This window comes from Euprymna scolopes, chromosome 44 (assembly GCF_053919585.1).
Source record: "Euprymna scolopes isolate OS-2025 chromosome 44, ASM5391958v1, whole genome shotgun sequence".
NCBI classification, from domain to species: Eukaryota; Metazoa; Mollusca; class Cephalopoda; order Sepiida; family Sepiolidae; genus Euprymna; species Euprymna scolopes.
Genome location: NC_136525.1, coordinates 51583358 through 51610504, shown reverse-complemented (window position 1 = coordinate 51610504; position 27147 = coordinate 51583358). Strand labels below are relative to the sequence as shown.

At 30.3% G+C, this 27147-nt stretch overlaps 1 protein-coding gene across 1 annotated transcript in view; it reads left to right on the top strand.

The window, feature by feature from the left end:
- The window catches only part of LOC145268837 (membrane-bound transcription factor site-1 protease-like), a 171063-nt gene that overhangs the window by 122234 nt on the left and 21682 nt on the right, over window positions 1–27147 (top strand). Inside the window, exons 26-27 of the mRNA XM_080124504.1 lie at window positions 11184–11261; window positions 14591–14737. Of these exons, the coding sequence (XP_079980630.1) occupies window positions 11184–11261; window positions 14591–14737 (225 nt within the window). The remainder of the gene's footprint in view (window positions 1–11183; window positions 11262–14590; window positions 14738–27147) is intronic.

Here is a 27147-nt window from a genome sequence, read left to right as displayed (position 1 = left end):
TAAATAGATTTACACATTTTATTTTTAAATAGATTTATGCATTTTATTGTTAAATAGATTGATACATTTTATTTTTAAATAGATTTATACATTTTATTTTTAAATAGATTGATACATTTTATTTTTAAATAGATTGATACATTTTATTTTTAAATAGATTTATACATTTTATTTTTAAATAGATTTATACATTTTATTTTTAAATAGATTTACACATTTTATTTTTAAATAGATTTATACATTTTATTTTTAAATAGATTTATACATTTTATTTTTAAATAGATTTATACATTTTATTTTTAAATAGATTTATACATTTTATTTTTAAATAGATTTATACATTTTATTTTTAAATAGATTTACACATTTTATTTTTAAATAGATTTACACATTTTATTTTTAAATAGATTGATACATTTTATTTTTAAATAGATTTATGCATTTTATTTTTAAATAGATTTACACATCTTATTTTTAAATAGATTTACACATTTTATTTTTAAATAGATTGATACATTTTATTTTTAAATAGATTGATACATTTTATTTTTAAATAGATTGATACATTTTATTTTTAAATAGATTGATACATTTTATTTTTAAATAGATTGATACATTTTATTTTTAAATAGATTGATACATTTTATTTTTAAATAGATTGATACATTTTATTTTTAAATAGATTGATACATTTTATTTTTAAATAGATTGATACATTTTATTTTTAAATAGATTGATACATTTTATTTTTAAATAGATTGATACATTTTATTTTTAAATAGATTTATACATTTTATTTTTAAATAGATTGATGCATTTTATTTTTAAATAGATTTATGCATTTTATTTTTAAATAGATTTATGCATTTTATTTTTAAATAGATTTATGCATTTTATTTTTAAATAGATTGATACATTTCATTTTTAAATAGATTGATACATTTTATTTTTAAATAGATTTACACATTTTATTTTTAAATAGATTGATACATTTTATTTTTAAATAGATTGATACATTTTATTTTTAAATAGATTTATACATTTTATTTTTAAATAGATTTATACATTTTATTTTTAAATAGATTTATACATTTTATTTTTAAATAGATTTATACATTTTATTTTTAAATAGATTTATGCATTTTATTTTTAAATAGATTTATGCATTTTATTTTTAAATAGATTTACGCATTTTATTTTTAAATAGATTTACACATTTTATTTTTAAATAGATTGATACATTTTATTTTTAAATAGATTGATACATTTTATTTTTAAATAGATTGATACATTTTATTTATAAATAGATTTCTACATTTTATTTTTAAATAGATTTATACATTTTATTTTTTAATAGATTTACACATTTTATTTTTAAATAGATTTACACATTTTATTTTTAAATAGATTGATACATTTTATTTTTAAATAGATTTACACATTTTATTTTTAAATAGATTTACACATTTTATTTTTAAATAGATTAATACATTTTATTTCTAAATAGATTGATACATTTTATTTTTAAATAGATTTATACATTTTATTTTTAAATAGATTTACACATTTTATTTTTAAATAGATTGATACATTTTATTTTTAAATAGATTGATACATTTTATTTTTAAATAGATTGATACATTTTATTTTTAAATAGATTTACACATTTTATTTTTAAATAGATTTATACATTTTATTTTTAAATAGATTTATACATTTTATTTTTAAATAGATTTACACATTTTATTTTTAAATAGATTTATGCATTTTATTTTTAAATAGATTTATTCATTTTATTTTTAAATAGATTTATACATTTTATTTTTAAATAGATTTATGCATTTTATTTTTAAATAGATTTATACATTTTATTTTTAAATAGATTTATGCATTTTATTTTTAAATAGATTTATACATTTTATTTTTAAATAGATTTATTCATTTTATTTTTAAATAGATTTATACATTTTATTTTTAAATAGATTTATGCATTTTATTTTTAAATAGATTTATTCATTTTATTTTTAAATAGATTTATACATTTTATTTTTAAATAGATTTATGCATTTTTTTTTTTAAATAGATTTATACATTTTATTTTTAAATAGATTTATTCATTTTATTTTTAAATAGATTTATACATTTTATTTTTAAATAGATTTATTCATTTTATTTTTAAATAGATTTATTCATTTTATTTTTAAATAGATTTATACATTTTATTTTTAAATAGATTTATGCATTTTATTTTTAAATAGATTTCTACATTTTATTTTTAAATAGATTGATACATTTTATTTTTAAATAGATTTATTCATTTTATTTTTAAATAGATTTATACATTTTATTTTTAAATAGATTGATACATTTTATTTTTAAATAGATTGATACATTTTATTTTTAAATAGATTTATTCATTTTATTTTTAAATAGATTTATACATTTTATTTTTAAATAGATTTATACATTTTATTTTTAAATAGATACATTTTATTTTTAAATAGATTTATACATTTTATTTTTAAATAGATTTATTCATTTTATTTTTAAATAGATTTATACATTTTATTTTTAAATAGATTTATACATTTTATTTTTAAATAGATTTATACATTTTATTTTTAAATAGATTGATACATTTTATTTTTAAATAGATTTATACAGTTTATTTTTAAATAGATTTATTCATTTTAAATTTAAATAGATTTATACATTTTATTTTTAAATAGATTTATACATTTTATTTTTAAATAGATTTATACATTTTATTTTTAAATAGATTTATACATTTTATTTTTAAATAGATTTATTCATTTTATTTTTAAATAGATTTATTCATTTTATTTTTAAATAGATTTATACATTTTATTTTTAAATAGATTGATACATTTTATTTATAAATAGATTGATACATTTTATTTTTAAATAGATTGATACATTTTATTTTTAAATAGATTGATTCATTTTATTTTTAAATAGATTTATACATTTTATTTTTAAATAGATTGATACATTTTATTTTTAAATAGATTTATACATTTTATTTTTAAATAGATTTATTCATTTTATTTTTAAATAGATTTATACATTTTATTTTTAAATAGATTTACACATTTTATTTTTAAATAGATTTATGCATTTTATTGTTAAATAGATTGATACATTTTATTTTTAAATAGATTTATACATTTTATTTTTAAATAGATTGATACATTTTATTTTTAAATAGATTGATACATTTTATTTTTAAATAGATTTATACATTTTATTGTTGAATAGATTTATACATTTTATTTTTAAATAGATTTACACATTTTATTTTTAAATAGATTTATACATTTTATTTTTAAATAGATTTATACATTTTATTTTTAAATAGATTTATACATTTTATTTTTAAATAGATTTATACATTTTATTTTTAAATAGATTTATACATTTTATTTTTAAATAGATTTACACATTTTATTTTTAAATAGATTTACACATTTTATTTTTAAATAGATTGATACATTTTATTTTTAAATAGATTTATGCATTTTATTTTTAAATAGATTTACACATCTTATTTTTAAATAGATTTACACATTTTATTTTTAAATAGATTGATACATTTTATTTTTAAATAGATTGATACATTTTATTTTTAAATAGATTGATACATTTTATTTTTAAATAGATTGATACATTTTATTTTTAAATAGATTGATACATTTTATTTTTAAATAGATTGATACATTTTATTTTTAAATAGATTGATACATTTTATTTTTAAATAGATTGATACATTTTATTTTTAAATAGATTGATACATTTTATTTTTAAATAGATTGATACATTTTATTTTTAAATAGATTGATACATTTTATTTTTAAATAGATTTATACATTTTATTTTTAAATAGATTGATACATTTTATTTTTAAATAGATTTATGCATTTTATTTTTAAATAGATTTATGCATTTTATTTTTAAATAGATTTATGCATTTTATTTTTAAATAGATTGATACATTTCATTTTTAAATAGATTGATACATTTTATTTTTAAATAGATTTACACATTTTATTTTTAAATAGATTGATACATTTTATTTTTAAATAGATTGATACATTTTATTTTTAAATAGATTTATACATTTTATTTTTAAATAGATTTATACATTTTATTTTTAAATAGATTTATACATTTTATTTTTAAATAGATTTATACATTTTATTTTTAAATAGATTTATGCATTTTATTTTTAAATAGATTTATGCATTTTATTTTTAAATAGATTTACGCATTTTATTTTTAAATAGATTTACACATTTTATTTTTAAATAGATTGATACATTTTATTTTTAAATAGATTGATACATTTTATTTTTAAATAGATTGATACATTTTATTTATAAATAGATTTCTACATTTTATTTTTAAATAGATTTATACATTTTATTTTTTAATAGATTTACACATTTTATTTTTAAATAGATTTACACATTTTATTTTTAAATAGATTGATACATTTTATTTTTAAATAGATTTACACATTTTATTTTTAAATAGATTTACACATTTTATTTTTAAATAGATTAATACATTTTATTTCTAAATAGATTGATACATTTTATTTTTAAATAGATTTATACATTTTATTTTTAAATAGATTTACACATTTTATTTTTAAATAGATTGATACATTTTATTTTTAAATAGATTGATACATTTTATTTTTAAATAGATTGATACATTTTATTTTTAAATAGATTTACACATTTTATTTTTAAATAGATTTATACATTTTATTTTTAAATAGATTTATACATTTTATTTTTAAATAGATTTACACATTTTATTTTTAAATAGATTTACACATTTTATTTTTAAATAGATTTATACATTTTATTTTTAAATAGATTGATACATTTTATTTTTAAATAGATTGATACATTTTATTTTTTAATAGATTGATACATTTTATTTTTAAATAGATTGATACATTTTATTTTTAAATAGATTTATGCATTTTATTTTTAAATAGATTGATACATTTTATTTTTAAATAGATTTATACATTTTATTTTTAAATAGATTGATACATTTTATTTTTAAATAGATTGATACATTTTATTTTTAAATAGATTTACACATTTTATTTTTAAATAGATTGATACATTTTATTTTTAAATAGATTGATACATTTTATTTTTTAAATAGATTGATACATTTTATTTTTTAATAGATTGATACATTTTATTTTTAAATAGATTGATACATTTTATTTTTTAATAGATTGATACATTTTATTTTTAAATAGATTGATACAGTTTATTTTTTAATAGATTGATACATTTTATTTTTAAATAGATTGATACATTTTATTTTTAAATAGATTTATGCATTTTATTTTTAAATAGATTTATGCATTTTATTTTTAAATAGATTTATGCATTTTATTTTTAAATAGATTTATGCATTTTATTTTTAAATAGATTTATACATTTTATTTTTAAATAGATTGATACATTTTATTTTTAAATAGATTTATGCATTTTATTTTTAAATAGATTGATACATTTTATTTTTAAATAGATTGATACATTTTATTTTTAAATAGATTTATGCATTTTATTTTTAAATAGATTTATACATTTTATTTTTAAATAGATTGATACATTTTATTTTTAAATAGATTGATACATTTTATTTTTAAATAGATTGATACATTTTATTTTTAAATAGATTGATACATTTTATTTTTAAATAGATTTACACATTTTATTTTTAAATAGATTGATACATTTTATTTTTAAATAGATTGATACATTTTATTTTTAAATAGATTGATACATTTTATTTTTAAATAGATTGATACATTTTATTTTTAAATAGATTGATACATTTTATTTTTAAATAGATTGATACATTTTATTTTTAAATAGATTGATACATTTTATTTTTAAATAGATTGATACATTTTATTTTTAAATAGATTGATACATTTTATTTTTAAATAGATTGATACATTTTATTTTTAAATAGATTGATACATTTTATTTTTCTACATTCCTACCAATATAAATAAAATCTTTTTTTAAAAAATTAGTTTGCATTAAAAATAAAAAGATTGAAGAATGGCTGGCAAACATACTCTCAATCCCTACATCACATACAAGGATCCAAATTCCCCTAATCACCATTATGTTTTTATGTAAACAATGATATTTCAAAAGACAACAGTTTTAAATATGCAGAAATTCTTTTTTAAAAATAAACAATATAAACATAACTTTTTAAAAAGTAATTTTATTTATTTTAAACAATATATATATATATATATATATATATATATATATAGAATGTTTTTTTACAATTTTAAACAAAATATATATATATAGAATGTTTTTAAAAATTTTAAACATATATAGAAATATAGAATGTTTTTAAAAATTTTAAACATATATATATATATATATATATATATATATATATATATAATGTTTTTAAACAATATATATATAGAGTTTTTTTTACAATTTTAAACAATATATATTGATTTTTTTACAATTTTAAACAATATATATATAGAATGTTTTTTACAATTTTAAACAATATATATATATAGAATGTTTTTTACAATTTTAAACAATATATATTTAGAATGTTTTTTACAATTTTAAACAATATATATATAGAATGTTTTTTACAATTTTAAACAATGTATATATAGAATGTTTTTTACAATTTTAAACAATATATATATATATAGAATGTTTTTTACAATTTTAAACAATATATATATATAGAATGTTTTTTACAATTTTAAACAATATATATATATATAGAATGTTTTTTACAATTTTAAACAATATATATATATATATAGAATGTTTTTTACAATTTTAAACAATATATATATATAGAATGTTTTTTACAATTTTAAACAATATATATATAGAATGTTTTTTACAATTTTAAACAATATAAATATAAGTTTGTAGTTTTGAACAATATAAATATAAGTTTTTGTAGTTTTGAACAATATAAATATAAGTTTTTGTAGTTTTGAACAATATAAATATAAGTTTTTGTAGTTTTGAACAATATAAATATAAGTTTTTGTAGTTTTGAACAATTACCTCTACACTCCATGTTTAAGAAGGAAGTGTCCTCTATAGTATCGGAGCTGACCAAATGGGTAATTGTAGGCATAGACCAATTCATACCATCTAAAAAATTCCAACAAAAACCTAACAGCCAGCCATGGTTCTCCCCAGAATGTGCTGCTGCTATTGCGCACAGAAACAACTTTTTCCATAGCTACCAACGTAATAGATGCACTGAGACTAAAGCTGCTTTCAGGACTGCCAGCAACCAATGTAAAAGAGTAATAAAAAATGCAAGAGAGCTATATGCCCAGTCTGTTAAATCCAAGGTAGCTGATCAGCGGCTTGGTTCCCACCAGTTCTGGCAAATAACAAATAGGATCCTGAACAGAAGTGTGCATTCTATCCCAACCATTATCAATGGACCAGAGGTCATCTCGTCAGCGTCAGACAAGGCCAAACTATTTGCAAAGAACTTTGCAGCTAATTCTACCCTATGCGACGAAGGCCATCAACTCCCCATATTTCCTCCTATAACACAGAACAAGCTAGGTAACATACAAATATCCGTGCATGAGGTCGCCAAGCTAATAAAAAACCTAGATTCCAGTAAAGCAACTGGCCCTGATGGCATCCCAATTATAGTGTTAAAAAAGCTTCAACCAGAACTTGCTCCCATACTTACGAAACTATTTAAGCGCTGCCTTAAGGAGAAGTGCTTTCCGACCCCCTGGAAGACCTCATCAGTTTGCCCTGTATTTAAGAATTCAGGCGATAAGTCATCTCCCTCTCAGTACAGACCAATAAGTCTTCTCTGTGTTATGAGTAAGTTGCTGGAATCCATATTAAATAGAGAAATAGTCAACCACCTCAGCAGGAATAACTTTCTTAGTGACACACAATATGGTTTCCGCTCTGCAAGATCTACCGCAGATGTGCTGACGGTTATATCCCACAGGATTAGTGAATCTCTTGACAAAGGCTTCCTTTCTAGGGCAATTGCTCTTGACATATCAAAGGCCTTCGACAAAGTGTGGCATAAGGGTCTACTTCACAAGATTTCCAGCTACGGTATAACTGGAAATGTTTTCTCAATCATTAAATCATTTCTCTCCGATAGGCTCATAAGAGTAGTGGTAGATGGTCAAAAATCGGAGGCCTGCAATATAAATGCTGGAGTCCCTCAGGGGTCAATCCTGGGCCCAACTCTCTTCCTGATCTACATCAATGACCTCCCTAAACACATACTTAAATCATTCGTTGACATCTATGCTGATGACACGACCATCTATGGCAACACATCAAAGGCTGTAAATGACGAAGTTCTATCTGATTCTTTCTCCTCTGATCTCGAGCGCGTGGTTCAGTGGGGGAAGATGTGGCTAGTTACCTTTAATGCATCCAAAACCAAACTCCTATCCTTACATCATCAACGCTCTGATCCCCATCTGGCATCAATTGTGATGGATGGCTCTCGTCTGGGTGAGGCCCCGTGTTTTGACAAGCTTCTGGGTTTGACCTTTACTCCTGATCTGAAATGGAACACGTACATCAAGTCTGTTGCCAAGGTCGCTGGAAAGATGGTGGGATCCTTCTACCGCTCCAGAAGATATCTCACTACTGATGCAATTCTCTATCTATATAAAAGCCAAGTACGGCCAAGGATGGAATACTGCTGCCATATCTGGGCAGGAGCTGCCAAAAACAGCCTATCATGCCTTGACAGAGTACAAAATAGACTTCGTGGTTTAGTGGGGGATGCTCTTTTCTCTACCTTGCAACCCCTCTCCCACAGAAGAGACGTTGCAAGCCTATCCTTGTTTTATCGTTATTTTCATGGCAGGTGCTCATCTGAACTCCAATCCCTGGTCCCCCCTCGCCAATCTTTCACGAAAAACACCCGTTTAGCTGAATCCACTGTGAAAAATTTCCCCCACTCTATATCTGTGCCTAAATCAAAACGCGGATTTCATGAACAAAGCTTCTTTCTTAGAACTGCACGCCTGTGGAACTCTGTTCCGTCTGCCTGCTTCCCTCCGGACTACAACTTGGATGTCTTCAAGTCTAATGTTAACAAATTCCTAATGAACCGCCTCCTTAAGTAAACACTTCATCAAATCTCCTCACTAACATAATGTACTTGCAATAACCCTTATCCCTGAGCGGCTTCCGGGCCTTGATAAGTGGTGATCTCTGTGTAAAAAAAAAAAAAAAAAAAAAAAAAAAAAATATAAATATAAGTTTTTGTAGTTTTGAACAATATAAATATACGTCTTTGTAGTTTTGAACAATATAAATATACGTTTTTGTAGTTTTGAACAATATAAATATAAGTTTTTGTAGTTTTGAACAATATAAATATACGTTTTTGTAGTTTTGAACAATATATATAGAACTTTAAAAGTTTATGCAATATACACCTTTTTTTATTTTTAAATTACACAATATATAACAGAACTTTTTAAAAATCTAAACAATATAAATAGAAATTCTTATAATGATAAACAATTTAAACCTCTTTTAATTTTAAACAATATATACAGAACTCTTATTTTTAATTTAAACACTATGAATAGAAATTTTCATAATTTTAAATAATATAGACATTTTTTATTTTTAATTTTAAACAATTGAAATTTTTATAATTTTAAATAATATAGACATTTTTTATTTTTAATTTTAAACAATTGAAATTTTTATAATTTTAAACAATGTATAGAGAAATTTTTATAATTTTAAATAATATAAACCTTTTTTATTTTTAATTTTAAACAATGTATAGAGAAATTTTTTATAATTTTAAATAATATAAACATACATTGGATATTGTTGCCACATCTGGGCTAGTGCATCCAAAAAGAGTCTCTAACCTAACAGGTCCCGCACTATCAAACAAACTGCGACCCCCTGTTCTGTTTGCGCAGTGTTGCATCTGTGTGCCTGTTTAACAAGTATTTTAATAGAATGTGCTCTGACGAACCCTTAGCACTTGTGCCATCTCAACAGAAATAACCCGACTAATCTGACAAGCGGCAAAATTGTTATAAAATGTGCTTGTATAACGGACTATTGTCCTCAGATTCTTTAATGTCTATTGTAACGGCCCGTGACTCATCTAGTGGAGTTGGTGTGTGTGCATGTCAGAATATGTAATACATTTAACATGGTGACATAGGTGTCTGCTGTTGGCCGCCTCTGTCTTTTGGCCGTTGCCTGGAGGATTTATCAATCCACTTGGGTAGATACAAAAAAAGCCAAGTATGTCCAAGGATGGAGATCCACATCTGGGCTGGAGCTGCTAAAAACAGCCTATCTTGCCTTGACAGAGTACAAAATAGACTTCATGGCTTAGTGGGGGATGCCCTTTTCTCTTCCCTGCAACCTCTCTCCCACAGAAGAGACGTTGCGAGCCTGTCTTTGTTTTATCGTTATATCCATGGCAAGTGCTCGTCTGAGCTCCAATCTCTGGTCCCCCCCCCGCGCTAATCTTTCATGAAAAACACCCGTCTAGTTGAAACCACTGTCAGTAATCTTCCTCACTCTTTATCTGTGCCTAAATCAAAACGTAGATTCCATGAACAAAGCCTCTTTCTTAGAACTGCACGCCTGTGGAACTCTCTTCCGTTTGCATGTTTCCCACCTGACCACAACTTGGATGTCTTCGAGACCAACATAAACAAATTCCTGATGAACCGCCCCCTTAAGTAAGGCACTTCATCAAATCTCCAATACTAACTATTACTATGATACTATCCCATTGATTACTGTACATGCAATAACCCTTATCCCTGAGTGGCTTCCAGGCCTTGATAAGTGGTTACCTCCATGTAACCCCCCCCCCCCCAAAAAAAAGTCCATCAACTGAAATGTTAAAATAGCACAGAAGATGAGAACAGAACAGTAATCCGAATAATCAAAATGATACAAACTATCAATCCTTATCTCAAAAATTTAGAAACATAATACTGGCATGCAAGTAGGTGAATTTAAGAAATTGATTTCGAAACTAACCCGTCTCTGGTCTTTTATTTATCTTCACCTCAACAATTCCGAAACATAATTCCAATATTTGTTTCTTCGTTTCTGCAGTATACTACGCATCCGGTACAAGTATTGCCAAATTTCCTGAAGATGGAATTGTGATATCCGAAACTCTTAAAGATCAAGGTGAGTGAACATGGTGTGTGTGTGTGTGTGTGTGTGTGAACACGAAAGTGAATATTTTTCATTTTAAATGAGTGGCCATTTGTTTCCGTTTCTTGTTATGAAAAAGCATTTTACTTATAAAAATGAATAGAATATTTAAATATTCTGTTTAGAACGTTTTCGGAACAATCTCGAACAATCCAGAGAATTCTGTGTCATGATATTCTAAATAGAACGTTAAAATGTCCTATTTAAAACGTTTCAGAACAATCTGTGAGGTACTTGTACAGTTTAATCAAGACATTAAAAAATGAAAATATCGAAAAAAGGTTATATTGTACGTATCCGTTTTTTTTTGTTTTTTTTTCAGCGGAAAAACGTTTTTATGAGAGCGCGTTGAAGGCAGACATCGTGGATTTTTAAAAATTTTTGTTTGAATTTTAGAAATGCCATGGGGGAGATAACTGCAGTTAAAGCGCCGACACTTCCTCCCCATCTTTAATACTAGCTTTTCTTCCTAAAAATCAACCCTTTTGCTCGGTATCATAACAAATTATTCGCTGTAAAAAAAAAAAAAAAAAACTACTTGATGAAATTAAGTGAAATTTTTTTTTTTGGAGAACTTCATTCCATAACGGATACATATAATTTAAACTTTTTTTTCGATATTTTCATTTTTTAATGTCTTCATTAAACTGTACAAGTACCACCTGGAATAATCCAGAATATTCCATGCAGAAATCTATATAAGGATGCTACACTAGCAGCCATGTTAGTTCTTAAATTGTTAAGAATTCCAGTAATGTTTCTAGGATGAAAATCCAGCTGAAAGGAACTCTTTAAAAATCATACGCCACACCATTTGAAGAAGCTGGAATTTTGGTGAATACAAAGATTTCTGTATATTTTCTCACTAACCAAAGAACTATATTTTAATATTCTTATTAGATTGTACATAAAACATTTGATTTGAAATTAGTAGTTTTTATCTCTCTTTTACCGTTAATGCTATAGACCTTATAGTTGCTAGTAGCAGTAGTATAAAAAAAGTCTATTTACTTGTAAATATTATCTGTATATTTTGTTTTATATTAAAATAAATATTTCTTGAGTTTTATTAGTTTTTTTTTTCTTTTAATTTGTTACGCGTTCATATCCCCGGACAGACACAGAAGACTTGTACTTAAGATTGACTTGCACAGGCTGTGATTGTCCTCTCATTGTCTTCTCCTCAGTGTTTGATGTTGACGCTGGTCATAATGTCAATCATATGGTCTTGGTCGCTGATCCAACAAAAAGACGCAAAAAAATGCCAAGTACGTCCAAGGATGGAGTACTGCTGCCACATCTGGGCAGGAGATGCTAAAAACAGCCTATCCTGCCTTAACAGAATACAAAATAGACTTTGTGGCTTAGTGGGAGATGCCTTTTTCTCTTCCCTGCAACCTCTCTCCCACAGAAGAGACGTTGCGAGCCTGTCTTTATAATCGCTTTCAAAAGCTAGTAGCAGCAGTAATAAGAAAGTTTTTTTATTTGTATGTTTTGTTATGTGTTAGCATAAATATTTTTTGATTTTTAACTGAGTTTTTTTTTTTAGTTTTTTTTTTTTCTTTTAATTCGTTACTCATTCATATCCCTGGAGAGACGAGTAATACTTGTACTTAGCATCGACTATCACCATGAAAGTGAAAATAGAAGTAAAGGTAATAATGCTATCTAACTGCTTGTATAACGGACTATTGTCCTCAGATTCTTTCATATCTATTTTAACGACCCGTGACTCGTTTAGTGGAGTTGGTGTGTGTGTGTGTGTGAGTGTGTGTGTCAGAATATGTAATATATGTAACGTGATGACATAGCTGTCCGCTGTTTGCCGCCTCTGTCTTTTGGCCGTTGCCTGGGGGGATTTATCAATCATCTTGGGCGGAGCACAATATGGCTTTTAGAAAAATTCAAGAAGAATAAGAAGCAATAATATAAGAAGTACAAATAATGATAATCCTGAAACAGGAGGGCCTTCGGGACGAGATCACAGTGTAGTATCTGTTCTAATGCTACACTTCACCTTTTCTGTCCCCGGTCAGTGAAGGAGAAATCCTTTATAACTGAGACAATCTTTATTTTTGTTCCTATCCATAGTGCCCCTTTTTGGGGAGCTGGATTTTCCCCACATTAAAAAAAAAACGACCTTGTGTCTTACGCTGCCCTCGTGGGGAGGCAACTAAATAAGAACAATCATTTATTGCACAGGCTGTGATCGTCCTCTCGTTGTCTTCCCCTCAGTGTTTGATGTTGACGATGACCGTAATGTCAATTGTGTGGTCTTGGTTGTTGCTCTTACAAAATGACAAGTGCAACCAAACGCAAACACTTCTTCGGCTTTCGGCCCGGGAGTCCATCTCTGTCTCTCAGGCTAACAGACTCAACTAAGCCTTTAGCCTGTCCCGCTGGAATATATATTAAACGATAAATAAATTAAATAACCCGATAAATAAATTAAATAACCCGATAAATAAATTAAATAACCCGATAAAGATTGATATGCTGTAAGACAAAACAACCAAACCTCATTTTTTTTGCTGGGGTCCATGTTATATGATGATGATTGCAACGTCTTATCAGACGAATGCCACTCCCTCAGACACTTAAAAGTCCATGAGCCCAAAAATGACTTTCATCACCACAGGACCATTTTAATAGACAAATGTCTGAGGGAGTATCTATACACAGATGATGTTACAGAGTCTTAGCTTTGTACGACAGCTAAGTCTCTCTCTCGGTTCAAAATGTTGAGATCCAGCAACAAGCAAGAGCAAGATAGCCAGCAACAAGTTAAACTGCAAACCAGCTTAATGCGGGTACTGGTCTCCTGCTTTATGGTTTTTAAATCAGAGATTTGCTTCTCCTAGAAAGGTTGCCTTCACCACGGCTTACGGGAGCCCTCTCCACTCCAACACACACATACATACATGCAAACACACACAGTGCTAGTTGGCCGTTGACCCCGAAAAAGGGTTCATTTGCCCTTTGGAAGGTCTTGTTTTTAATCCTTCAGGGAGACTAGCCACCCTCCTCACCAAACAAGTCTGGTGCGGGAACCAGTTTAGTCGCCAGTGACCCGACCATGAGGTAGGTAGTACTGGGTTACATGGTACCAGTAGCATATAACGTGACCTGACACACAATGTTATATACATATGTATATATAGTATTATTAAGGTGAATCTGCATAGCATATTCCCCAATTATATATAAATTTGCTTCAATTTATGTCTGTCCGTCTCTGGTGAGTATATACAGTAAGTAAATATTGTAAATGATGTTTTTTTTTTCTTTTTTCTGCTGATCAGGTTATGAAGTGCTTCGGGGTGATCCTCGGACAGTGAAAAATGTTCCGGTGTTGGGGTTGCATCAAACCAAGACGAAGGCTTCTTCTTCAGGCCGCGTCGTTATTTTTGGCGATTCCAATTGTCTTGACAACAGTCACATGCACAAAGGTAATTCCATTTAGTTTTTCATTTATTTACAGGGTGGAACGGTATAATTGTCGCCAGAGAAAAGACAACCTTATTCCATTTCCGTTTGATGAAAACCGATTTTCTTATGTTGCAGACCCTCTAATCTATTGGTTGGCCGGTTGTGTACAAATCCCAAGAGCAGTAGGGGGCCTTCTATCATGTCTGAAAGTAACATGATGTTCAACGAGTGAGATCGTAGATGCGCAGTTGTACAACTCATGCTCTCTACTAGTCCAAGTTATGAGAACGGGACCATTGCCAGCACCCTCAAAATGCATCACTAGATTGCCACGAATAACAGGATGTGTCCAGGGTGATGAAAACAAAGTTTATCGTCACGGTTATGGTCTTTGGTGTGATTTTAAGTGAGAACCACATCATGCCACCTCACATCTTCGAAGTCGGCTTGAAAGTCAACACCAAAGTTTACTTGGATGTGCTGAAGGGTGTGGTGATCCTCTGGTGAAATCAGGTGGCCGATGGCTGACCCTGGGTGTGGTAGCAAGACTTGGTGCCGGCCTACAAGTCCAAAGAGACCCAGGCTTTGCTTCAGAAGGAGTATTATGACTTTGTACCCTTCTCTCACTGCCCCCCCCCCTCCGACTTGAACTTGTTGAACTACTTCATTTGGTTATAGATTTAGAACATCACCAACATGACCTCCCACAACACCAAAGTCAGCCTAATAGCTGTCATCTGCTGAGTATTGGCTGAGCTCCTGTCAGCGCTTGTGGAAGAAGTATGCTCCCAGTTCCGGACCCTTGATTAGGCAGGCAGTGATTGAGGCTGAAGGCGGCTACATTGAATAGATGCCAGCTCTACTACATAATCAAGTTACTTGAATTGACTTAACTGAATTATTATTTTAAACAATGGATACATATTAAAAATGATTTTCTTTTTTTATTTCGTGGAGTTTCAATGAGGTTTTCAGAGGAAAAAAATAAAAAATAAATAAATAGAAATCTGTACAACCCATGAATATGATTTGGATTTTTTGGGCTACTGTTTTCATCTTGAGTGTGATTTTCACAACGTTTCAGTCGATGTAACCTCTTATTTCGGGTGTATTTCATCAAACATGGGATTCTTTCTGTCAAATTGTTTCTGTACGGAATTTCAAACGGAATCCTTTATTTAATCCATGTAAGAAGCATACTCTCGTTCTGTCAGCCATAACTGAATAGAAGTCCTAAATAATTTGCAATTATACTTTGAGTATCGTTTGCACTGAGGATTGAACCTTCAACCTCCAGAATAATGTAACTTTAGTACTTTATCCACTTGTGAAAAATTCTAGTATATATATATATATATATATATATATATATATAAAATAAAAAGGAACAAACCGTATTATGTGTTCACCAACGTTTCGTCTTTATTTCGAGACTTCCTCGAAATAAAGACGAAACGTTGGTGAACACATAATACGGTTTGTTCCTTTTTTATTTTCTCTATTTTGTTGGAATACTATTTCCATTATTTTCATCATATATATATATATATATATATATATACATGCATATGATCAATTCTCTACATGTCTGATGACCAGCTTCCTTCAAAAGAACCCTGTTGCATAAGTTTCAGCCGTTTGTTTTTTAATCAAACAATTTAAACTCCAACTTTTTGTGTGAATCCCATCGACTGAAGATGGCGTGAAATTCTTGCAAAATCGCACTTCATCTTTTGACCCAATTCTCTAAATGTCTGATAACCAGCTTCCTTCAAAAGAACCCTGGGTTGGTTTTCGTCTATCTTGATTGGTCTTCCGAGACAAGGAGCGACACTGAGGTCAAAATTACCGTGTTTGAATCTGGTAAACCAATCTCGAACACTTCTCTCAGCTATAGCGTTTTCTCCATATACGGCACAAATATCCTTGGTCACTTTACTCGCTTTTTGGACCTCGATTAAATGCGAAAAGAAAGAGTTGTCGAAAATGTGATATTTTTTTTATCTACTTGACAATTCATTTGACGCTTCTGAAAAATTATATGAGCAAAAAAACGACGGCCATTATCTTGTAGAACAGAATACATGCTTTCTAATGATTAGGGCTGTGACAACAGCATATTCTTTTCGTTGTTTTGACTCTCGAGTGTGTATCCGTTGACATCATATATGCTTTTATAAAGAGTGATGTAATTCTCGTTTGAGTAACTGCGTCTAATTGTGTCGGATATATACTCAAGAGTCAAAACAATGAAAAGAATATGCTGTTGTCGTTGCTCTACTAATGATATATAACACTTTGCCAAATATCAAAACATGTTTTAGAACAATTTTTTTCTGAAGGGGCGCGGGAATTTTTGCAACAACCTCATATATATATATATCCAACAAATGAACTGGTATATAAACCTGTGATTATTGGTGTTACAAAATATTATCGACAGTAATACTCTATGAGGACAATCCCATCATGTGTGAATAGCAAATAAAAGTCCCCCCCTCTTGGGGTTGAGCACTTTGTAAATATATTTTCACCCGACACGCATTTAAGCAATTAAGCGAAGCCCACTATTAATTTGTTTGTAAACAAACTTATGATTTGAGCACTGTAGCGACGGGCAGGTGTGGATTTAATACGCACTCGAGGAGAAATATTTACGGCACTGACTCGTAGCCCGATGGTTAGAACAACTCGACGGTTATGGGTTCGATCCACGGCTGGGGAAAGGTGTATGTCTAGCCGCACTGATGAGTTGTGGTACAACGAAACAGTACTGTATGTAGATGACATATATATAATATATATATATATATATATGCTTTCTGGATTACTTTGGACCATCTTCCAATTACGTGATTCCCTTGGATTTTACTTGTGGGAATGGAAATTTAACCAACTTTTTTTGGATTTTTGGATTTTACCGTTATTGGATATTTTACCCTTCACCAGACTATCCATTCACGTGAAATCACCTTTTTCTTCACCATATTCCATATAACACTTTGCCAAATATCAAAACATGTTTTAGAACAATTTTTTTCTGAAGGGGCGCGGGAATTTTTGCAACAACCTGAGATATATATATATATATATATATGTGTGTGTGTGCATATATATATGTGTGTGTATATATATCGAAAAATTGACCAAAAACATTAATTCCTTCACCCTCAACTGAGCAATTTTCTACAGGGTGTGGTCACTTTTTTTGCTGATATTTTTGAAAGTCATCTCCTGTTTTCGATTGACTAGCCTTAATTTAACTCTACATTACTTCCGGTTTGGCGATGGATGCAACTGCAAAAACATCACTTTTTTTTTTTTTCACATTCTTTTCCTCCTTCGCAGTACGGGTTCGAGCCTGCCTGCCTGCTACCACTTTTTTTTTTTTTCTTAACACACATCTCCAAACACCCAGGCAACGCCAGGCACTCAGGCTTGTATGTGTATATATATATATATATATATTATTATAAATGGAGGTTTTTTTTTTTTTTCATTGATATTAAAAACAAAACAAACTTTTAAATATACTCAGTCAAGGATATGCAAGTGACTAAGTTAACTAATTTGCATATTCCTTTGAAAAACAAGCGTTAATTACTTGTTCATTTTTTTATGATTTCTAATTAGACTAGCAGGGATACCCAGTGTTGCCCAGGTGAGGTGTGTGTGTGTGTGTGTGTGTGGGGGTAAATCCAAACAAAATGGAAAATAAAGAATAAGTGAACGTAATAACCCTGTTTAAATATTACAAAAAGAAAAACAAAAAAAAAATAACAACAAACGTGATTAAAAACAACAACTAATAAAGATGAGACTAGTAGTCCGACGTAAAAATAAATTGATGTATATAATGCTCATCTCAAATAATGAATTCCAATTAAGGAATAATATATATCCCAATCGGTACGGACCCGACTATGGAAGATCAGATAATAAATAAAAGTGGATTTATAAGATCAAAGAATCCAACCTTGATCGCCCTTCGAGGCCCTTGGCGCAGTTGATAGACGTTGAATCTCTACGGTTCCAGATGAACATTGTCTGAAGATAGCGGTTTCAATCCCATCCAAAGCGTGCCAGAGGTTAATTGGCCAAAATGTGGTGAGACAACAACAACTACGGATGGCAGTGATGGCTGAGAATGCAGTTAGGAGATTCGAAGTTCCTATCCGTCGCGGTTACCACCTGACGAAGGCCAGAGGAATTAGTTGGCCGAAACGTTGTGAATAAACAAACCAATAAAAAAAAAAAAAACAACTAATAAAGATGAGACTAGTAGTCCGACGTAAAAATAAATTAATGTATATAATGCTCATCTCAAAAAATGAATTCCAATTAAGGAATAATATAGAAAACAAACGTGATGCAAGATAAAGAATAAGCAAACGATGTTAAAATTTCTGAAAAAAATTGGAAAAACAAAAAATACAGCGAACGTGATGAAAAAAAAAATTACGAAAAAATGGCATTAATAACTCTGTTTCAATATTAAAACTTAAAAAAAATATATATCTGGTCGGGTTAATAGCGGTGAGCGAAATTAGGCCATTTTTTTTTTTTTTTTTTTTTTTTTTTCATATTTAAACTAATTCCAGAAAGAACTTTTTTGTGCATGCGTGTTTAGCTAAACTGTCATGAAGAGACAATGTTTTGCTACCCCTCCCTGTAGAAAAGTGCCTAGCTGAGGGTGAAGGAATTTATGCTTTTAGCCATTTTTTTGATATTTGTTGTCCGAAGGGTCGAACTTCAAAATGATATCGATCTTGTGAAAACCCGTTGCCTCTGTCGAAAGTTTTAGGCGTACATACAAACAGACAGGTGAGATTTATATTATAGATATTAAATAATGCATAGATGGTTTATATGCCATAAAATAAACCAAAACAAACACTTGCCACGTTCCTCCTCCTCTTTCATTATTCCCTCTTTCTTTAACCTCTCATCGTCTCTTTCTCTTCCTACTCTCTGTCTCTCTAATCTCTTACTATCTCCATTCGCTCCGCCTCTCACCCTTACTCTTTTTCTCCCTCTACCATTTGTCTTTCTCTCCTCTTTCTTTATCTCTCCCCCTCTCTCTTACTCTTTTGTCCCTCTGCCCTCTCTCTTTCTCTCCGCTTACTTCATCTCCCCCCCTCTCTTACTCTTTTTGTTCCTCTGCCCGCTCTCTTTCTCTCCTCTTTCTTTATCTCTCCTTCTCTCTACTCTCTCTCTCTACTCTCTCTCTCTCTCTCCACTCGTTTACTCTTTCTCTTTCTTTTCTTACTTTTTACCCATCCATTTTCTCGCCCTTTGTTTTGTTGTCGGCTTTTCCATTTCCTCCCATTAAAATCTTTTTTCTTTGTTTCATTTCCTTTCATTTTTTCTTTCTTCCTTTTTTCCTTTTCTAATCGATTGACACATGAAGAGATAAAATATTTTAAATTTGTACTTTAGTTAAAAAAAAAAAAAAATTTTCCATTTCCCAATCTTAACCCCTCCCCCCTTTCCCAACTTTGCTGCTGACACACTTCCTTGGAACTCACACTCCCCCACACCCTACTTTCCTCCCCATCTACTCATGCCCCACTTTGCACTTCTACAATAAACTGCTGCCACCAACAAAGAAAATATCTCACAGGTTTCTTGGTGTAAATTACAATGTCTCTCTTTTTTGTTTTTTGTTTTTCATAAAATCTAATTCGATTTATTTTTTTGACAAGTTCTAAACAAACGGAAATAAAAACGGAAAATAAAAAAAAAAATCTTTAAATTTAGCTTAATGTGACTTTTCGAGATTTGAATTTATTTCTCGATCCTACAAGTTCCAAGACAGATCGGATATCCAGGAATTAATGGGAGGCCCGCTTGGAGTCGTAGTTCAACACACGGATACGGAAGCTGCCGAGCTGTGTTTTTAAGATTTTAGCCTAAAACATCACATTCGCTTACAGGGAGCAGGGCCGGTGTTATGAATTACAGAATCTAATGGGATCTTACATGATAAAATTTATGCATGTTTATTCAAAAAAAAAAAAGCATTAAATGTTTGTGCAAGGGCTACCCGTGGCATAGTGGATAAAGTGCTTAGTAAATTACACTCTTCTGGCACTTGAAGGTTAAATTTTCATTGCAGGTGAAACTCCAAAATACAATTGCAAATTACTGCCAAATTTCCCAGGGGTTGGGGTTAATGTATTATCTTCATCTATTATCATCTATAATATGAAAGCGAAAATGTGTGTTAGTGTGTGCGTTTTTTTGTATGTGGGGCAAAGGCTTTTGGAGGTTGGGGGCGCTCGAAGGTGGGGGGTCACTAATTCTTACAATTTTTTATATACTACATAGATTATAATATCTCCGATTTATGAAAGGAGATCGCGTTTATCTTTTATATGAGTGACCTTTACACGCTATTTTCGCGCTATTTTTTACTCTCCACATGTTTGTTTGGCTTTTCGGTATATAAGCGAAACTGAATCCGAAGCAAACGGAGCTCCCTGGCATACGTGCCGGGGATGTCCAGAAAGCAATAAGGTTTGATCAATATGGGCAAAACCCGTCATATCAGATAATTGTTATTCATTTGAACACTCCCCTTTTTATGGGGAGCTGATTTTCCCCAACATCATGGGGGAAATGCAGAAACTGGTTTGTAGCCAAAGTTAAGTTTCCCCTATGACGTGATGTTTGACCGAATTAAATTTACGCACCTGTCACTTAACTTATAAAGGCCGGGAAACCACTCAGGGACTAAGGGTTATTGCAAGTACAGTACGTTAGTGTGGAGATTTGATGAAGTGTTTACTTAAGGGGGCGGTTCATTAGGAATTTGTTTATGTTGGACTTGAAGACATCCAAGTTGTAGTCAGGTGGGAAGCAGGCAGTCGGAACAGTTCCACAGGCGTGCAGTTCTAAGAAAGAAGCTTTGTTCATGGAATCCATGTTTTGATTTAGGCACAGATAAAGAGTGGGGGAAATTTTTCACAGTGGATTCAGCTAGACTGGTGTTTTTCGTGAAAGATTGGCGAGGGGGGGACCAGAGATTGGAGTTCAGACGAGCACCTGCCATAGAAATAAGGATAAAACAAGGAAAGGCTCGCAACATCTCTTCTGTGGGAGAGAAGGGTAGAGAAAAAGGCATCCCTCACTAAGCCACAAAGTCTATTTTGTACTCTGTCAAGGCAGGATAGGCTGTTTTTAGCAGCTCCTGCCCAGATATGGCAGCAGTATTCCATCCTTGGACGTACTTGGCTTTTATATAGATAGATTCCTGTCCCGTTGTGGCCGAGTGGTAAGATGTCATGTTTTTCACACTTTCTTTTCCACCCTTGCGTCAAGGGTTCAGATTCGAGCCTACCAAAACTTTTTTTCTTTTACACCGAGAAACACTTGGGCAACGCCGGATACCCACACTAGTATAATATAAAAAGAGAAATGTATGTCTGTGTGTGTTTATATGCTTGCCAAAAACTTTTGACAGACGCATCAGACCGTGACAAAATTGGTATCGTTAGAAAGATCTATCTCTCGGATGAAAAAATATATAAAAATTGGCCAAAATGATTAATTCTGTGCTAGTCAACTGAACTGTTTTTTTTTTTTTTTTTTTTTGCAAGGAGAGGTCACTTTTTGCGTCAAGATTTTTTTGCAAGTGATACGCCTAGGAATCTCAATGTATGTTTGAAAAATGTTGTTTCGACCCATTGTGACATCATAAGTTGTCATGGCCGTGACAGCAAGCACGTTAGCTTCTTCACCTCTTTTTCTTCTTTCGCGTTACAAGTTCGAGCCTGTTTACTGCGGCTAATTTTTTTTTTTTTTTTTTTGCTGCAGCCGTATGGGTAATCCGCTGCTATTTTGATTGAAACAAAAATTCGTTTTTTTTTTCTTCTTGGGGTTGCTCAGTATCCTTAGTATACCACCTCTCTCCATCTGGGCAATGCCAGGTAACCATGCTAGTCTTCTATTATATAAAGAGCAAATATGTGTTTGTGTATTTGTACGCCCGCTAAAAACTTTTGGCATCTGCATCGAAGTGGCACAATCGTGGTATCGTTAAAAAGGGCAATCTCTCTGAGACATAATATCGAAAAATTAGAAAAAATCGTCAATTATTTAATGCAGAAAATGTTTTGTTTGAAGGAGGTTAAATAAAACCTTGGTTTCAACAATGTTTGTTAATCCGGTATGTGCGACTGATGGATTGTTTCATTTTAAAAAGCTGAATTTGCAGCGTTATAACATTTGTGTCGTCTTGGTCCGATCGATAATGTGTTCGCTTATGAACTTGAGTTATACAAGTTCACACCCAGCATGCAGCGTTTTTTTTTTTTTTTAGCCTACAAAATTTTGCTTAGAGGTTTGGATCATAACTATTAGTTTTTTGCGTTCGAATCCACATTATAGCTGACTTTTCGTTTTTCTTTTTAACATATTTTTGAAAACATTTATTTCAGTAAGCTTTTGCATTTAAACAGCTTAAAAGATTGAGTGTGATTTTCACGTTTCGGTTGACCTTCTTCAGGTGTATCTTGTCGAACTCGGGAATGTTTCTGTCGAACTCGGGAATTTGGACGGAATTTCGAGCGGAACCCTTTATTTACTTCATGGGAGTAGCATGCTCTTGTTCCGTCAGCCATGACTAGATAGAGGTCCTAAGTAATTCACAAATGTATTTTCCGGTCGCCCACACTGAGGATTGAACCGTCAACCTTCAGGAGTTCGACAAGATACACCTGAAGAAGGTCAGAGGTTATATTAACCGAAACGTTGTGAAAATCACACTCAAGATGAGAACAGTAGTCCGATGGATAATAATACAAATAACCAATCCTCATCTCAAAAATTCAGAAACATCATAAATATTTTTTGTTTTGAACTTTGTATTATTGTCCTTATTTTTATTTTTTTTTATCGGCGGTTGATTTAGTTGAGGGTTGATTGAAAGATCGGATTCCTATTATATGTATTGAAGCGTCCTCATAAATAATCTGATTTTACTAATTTTCCACCACAAGCGAATACTGTGCCAATGACTACAGTGCACACATTAACCTTTATCCTTGAGTGGCCTCCAGGCCTTGATATGTGGTAGCCTGTTTGTAGAAATAAATTAATCAGCATAGATTTCCGAGTTTGACAAAATATACCTCAAGAAGGTTACATCAACCGAAACGGTGTGAAAATGATATTTGAGATGAGTTTGATGAATCAAGTAATACGTTTAAAAGTATCATTTGGATTCTTTGGAGTTCGCCATTATGTTTTCGAGTGTTGTCTGTAAGCATTCAAACTTCAGAAGAGTTTTACCAAGTTCTTTATCAACTCTGCCAGGGATCTATATATGTAGCAATACACATGGTCGTTAAAACGCTTTGGATAATCACAGATTTCAAGGGGTTTCTGCTAAAATAGTCATATTTAAAAAACCAAAGCACTTTAAGTCTTCAAAATACCACCGTTTTTGTTCGGAAATGAAAATACTTTCAAATGATTTAGTAAATAACATACAGTATATATTTTTAGAGTTTTAAGCAAATAAAGTGATGAAAATGTGAACATCATAAAACGGCATTTTCGGTAAGATTTTGTAACGCCCCCCCCCCCATTTGTAAACATTCGTACTGTGTTTCTTTTAAGAATTTTTTAATGAAATTTGGAAATTAGCCAAAAGAGATGTCATTTTTAATAATTTCGAGTGTCCGAAATTCATTTGACCACTCGTTTTTTTTGTTGTTAAAAGATTTCAAAATGATGAGTATTGAAAGTTTTGAAAATAAATTTCTTCGGACACTCACTATTAAATAAAACAATCTTTTTACTATGTTTATTCGTTAAAAAGATGATTGGATAGTGTTTTCTCTAGTGGTACGTAGCAATTTAAAAACATAATATCCGAAAAAATCGTTATGAATTTGAATCAAGACTTCTGTAGTATATAGTAGATAGTAGCAGCGATAACATGGCGTAAACAGTCATTTGTTTTTGTTTATTCAAATCGATTTTTTTTTTTTTTTAATTGAAAATCTGGTTATAAAAAAAATTCTTACATGTTTAGTTAGAGCTATTTTGTTGTCAACCATACAAATATTTTTTTTAAAAATTGGGTAGTAGTAAATTTTAAAATATTTTAACAAGTGAGTTCGCCATTATTTTTTTCGAGTGTTGTCTAACGAGTAAACATTCAAACTTCAGAAGAGTTTTACCAATTTCTTTATCAACTCTGCCAGGGATCTATATATGTGTATGTATGTGATAAATTAAACAAAAATAAAAATAATTCACACATATATATATATATATATATATATATATATATATGTTAAGATTTTTGTTCCTTAGAAGTGCTGGTTGAGGTTGAACAAAATAAAATACGTATTAGATACGTTTGAAGCCCAAACAACGGATTATTACAAAATAAACAGATATTTATTTTGTTTGAAATTTATATTGAAATTCATAAATATATTTCGAAGGAAACCTTCATCTATCTATCTATCTCTCTCATATATATATATATATACACATACATACACGCACACACACAAGTATAGTTATTTATTAAACGTTGCGAACCTGTCTCTGCTCTATCTCTATTTTCATGTGTTCGACTGAGCTCCAATCTATAGTACCCCACTCACTAATCCTTCACAAAAAACACTCTAGCCAAAATTACTGTCAATAAATTCCCCCACTCTTTATCGGTGCCTGAACGTAAACATGCGATTCCATGAAGAAAGCTTCTTTGCTAGAACTGCTTGCCTGTGGAACTCTGTTCAGCTGGTCTGCTTTCCGGCTGACTACAATATCATTGTCTTCAAGTCCAACGCAAACAAGTTCTTATTCAACCGTCCTCATAATTCATCTAATTATATCAAATGCTACAAATGATTATTATGCAACTGCTCCGATGACCACACTACACACATTAACCTTTATCCTCAAGTGGCCTACAGGTCTTGATATGTGGTAGCCTCTTTCATAAAAAAGTGGTTCTAGATAAAGACTAGAATACTAGGGCATCCAGTACTTAGAGAAAAAATACTCTTGATTTGCAAATTGAGCTTGTTAACTGTCAGTGTTTTGTTAAATGACGTCAGTATTTCCGAGATATTTATCTCCCTTTATTCTTCTTTATAACTTTTAGTCGAACCCTCTCGACTCTAACCCCAACCCCTGGTGCCTCGGCTTCCTGTATATCCGTTTGGTGCAATTCCATCTCAAGAAGTCGGAAAAGATGATAGCTGATGTGGATAGAAAAATGAAAAACCCAATCCTTCCCCTGTCCTTAATGTTTTTGTGGATATTTTTTTTTTTTTTTTTTTTTTTTTTTAAATGAAATGTAAATTTAAAATTTCCGATTTTATTTGCTCGTTTTTTTTTTTTTTTTAAAAATTTGTTTCTGCAATAAAATTAGCTTTTTTTTTTATTAGAAATTTCATCAAAGAGCCATTGCGAAATGTTTGATGGCAAGGTTGATTTCCTGGTTGCTGAGTTATGGGTTGGTGGGAAAAGAGGGGAGATGGAAGAAGGTGCCCCTCTTGGGAGGGGGGGTTGGAGAAAGTAGGAAGTCACCTACACACAAGTTTATACCACCTGCGGTTCTTCCATTTGCCTTTGCTTGCCATTTATTTCATATACGTATCTATTAGTGATGGGACGATTCCAATATTTTTCCCGATTCTGATGCAATTATATTTTTGTTATAAATTTTTATTTTTTTATAAAGGAGTCATCACTTATCAAGGCCCGAGGCCACTTGAGGATAAGTGTTAATGAATGTATGGTAGTCAAAAAAATTAAAAGTAACCAGCCACCTCTTTCCCCATTGCACCACATGTTCAAGATCAGAAGAGAGAAAATCAGAGAGAACTTCTTCTTCCTACTTCTCGTCTGTCTTTACTTCTTCTTCCCCATCTCCCATCTTTTCTCCTTTCCTCTGCGGTCCTGGATATGACCTAAAACTATATCCGATGGTGAGGCTCCACCTTGTGGAGTGTGGAGCCACCCTTTAATTGCCATTGCTCCCAGGTCCACTCTGACCCGGAGTGATAGTATCTGTTAGGGTCCCAACTATGGGTTAAATAGAATCTGACTTAAAAAAAAAATATACTCTATTAAAAATCGTTTCTCAAAATAACTAGATTCGGCATTAAATAACCTGAAAAAGGTTGATATGCCGTAAAACAAAAACAACCAACCAACCAACCAACCTTTCCCCTGCCTTCTTCCTCCCCTCCCCTTCATATCCTCTTCCCTCTCTGTTCTTTTTCTTCTTCTTCTTCCCCCTCCTCTTCCTTCATTTCGTCCGTTCTTTCTTCTTCCCTCTCACCCCTTTTTCCTTTCCCCCTCCCATTTCTTCTTCTTACTCTTTCCCACCTCTCCTTTCTTCCCCACTAGCGGAGGGTACCCGGCGATGCCCGGGTGTCTTGAGGTAAATCAAAAC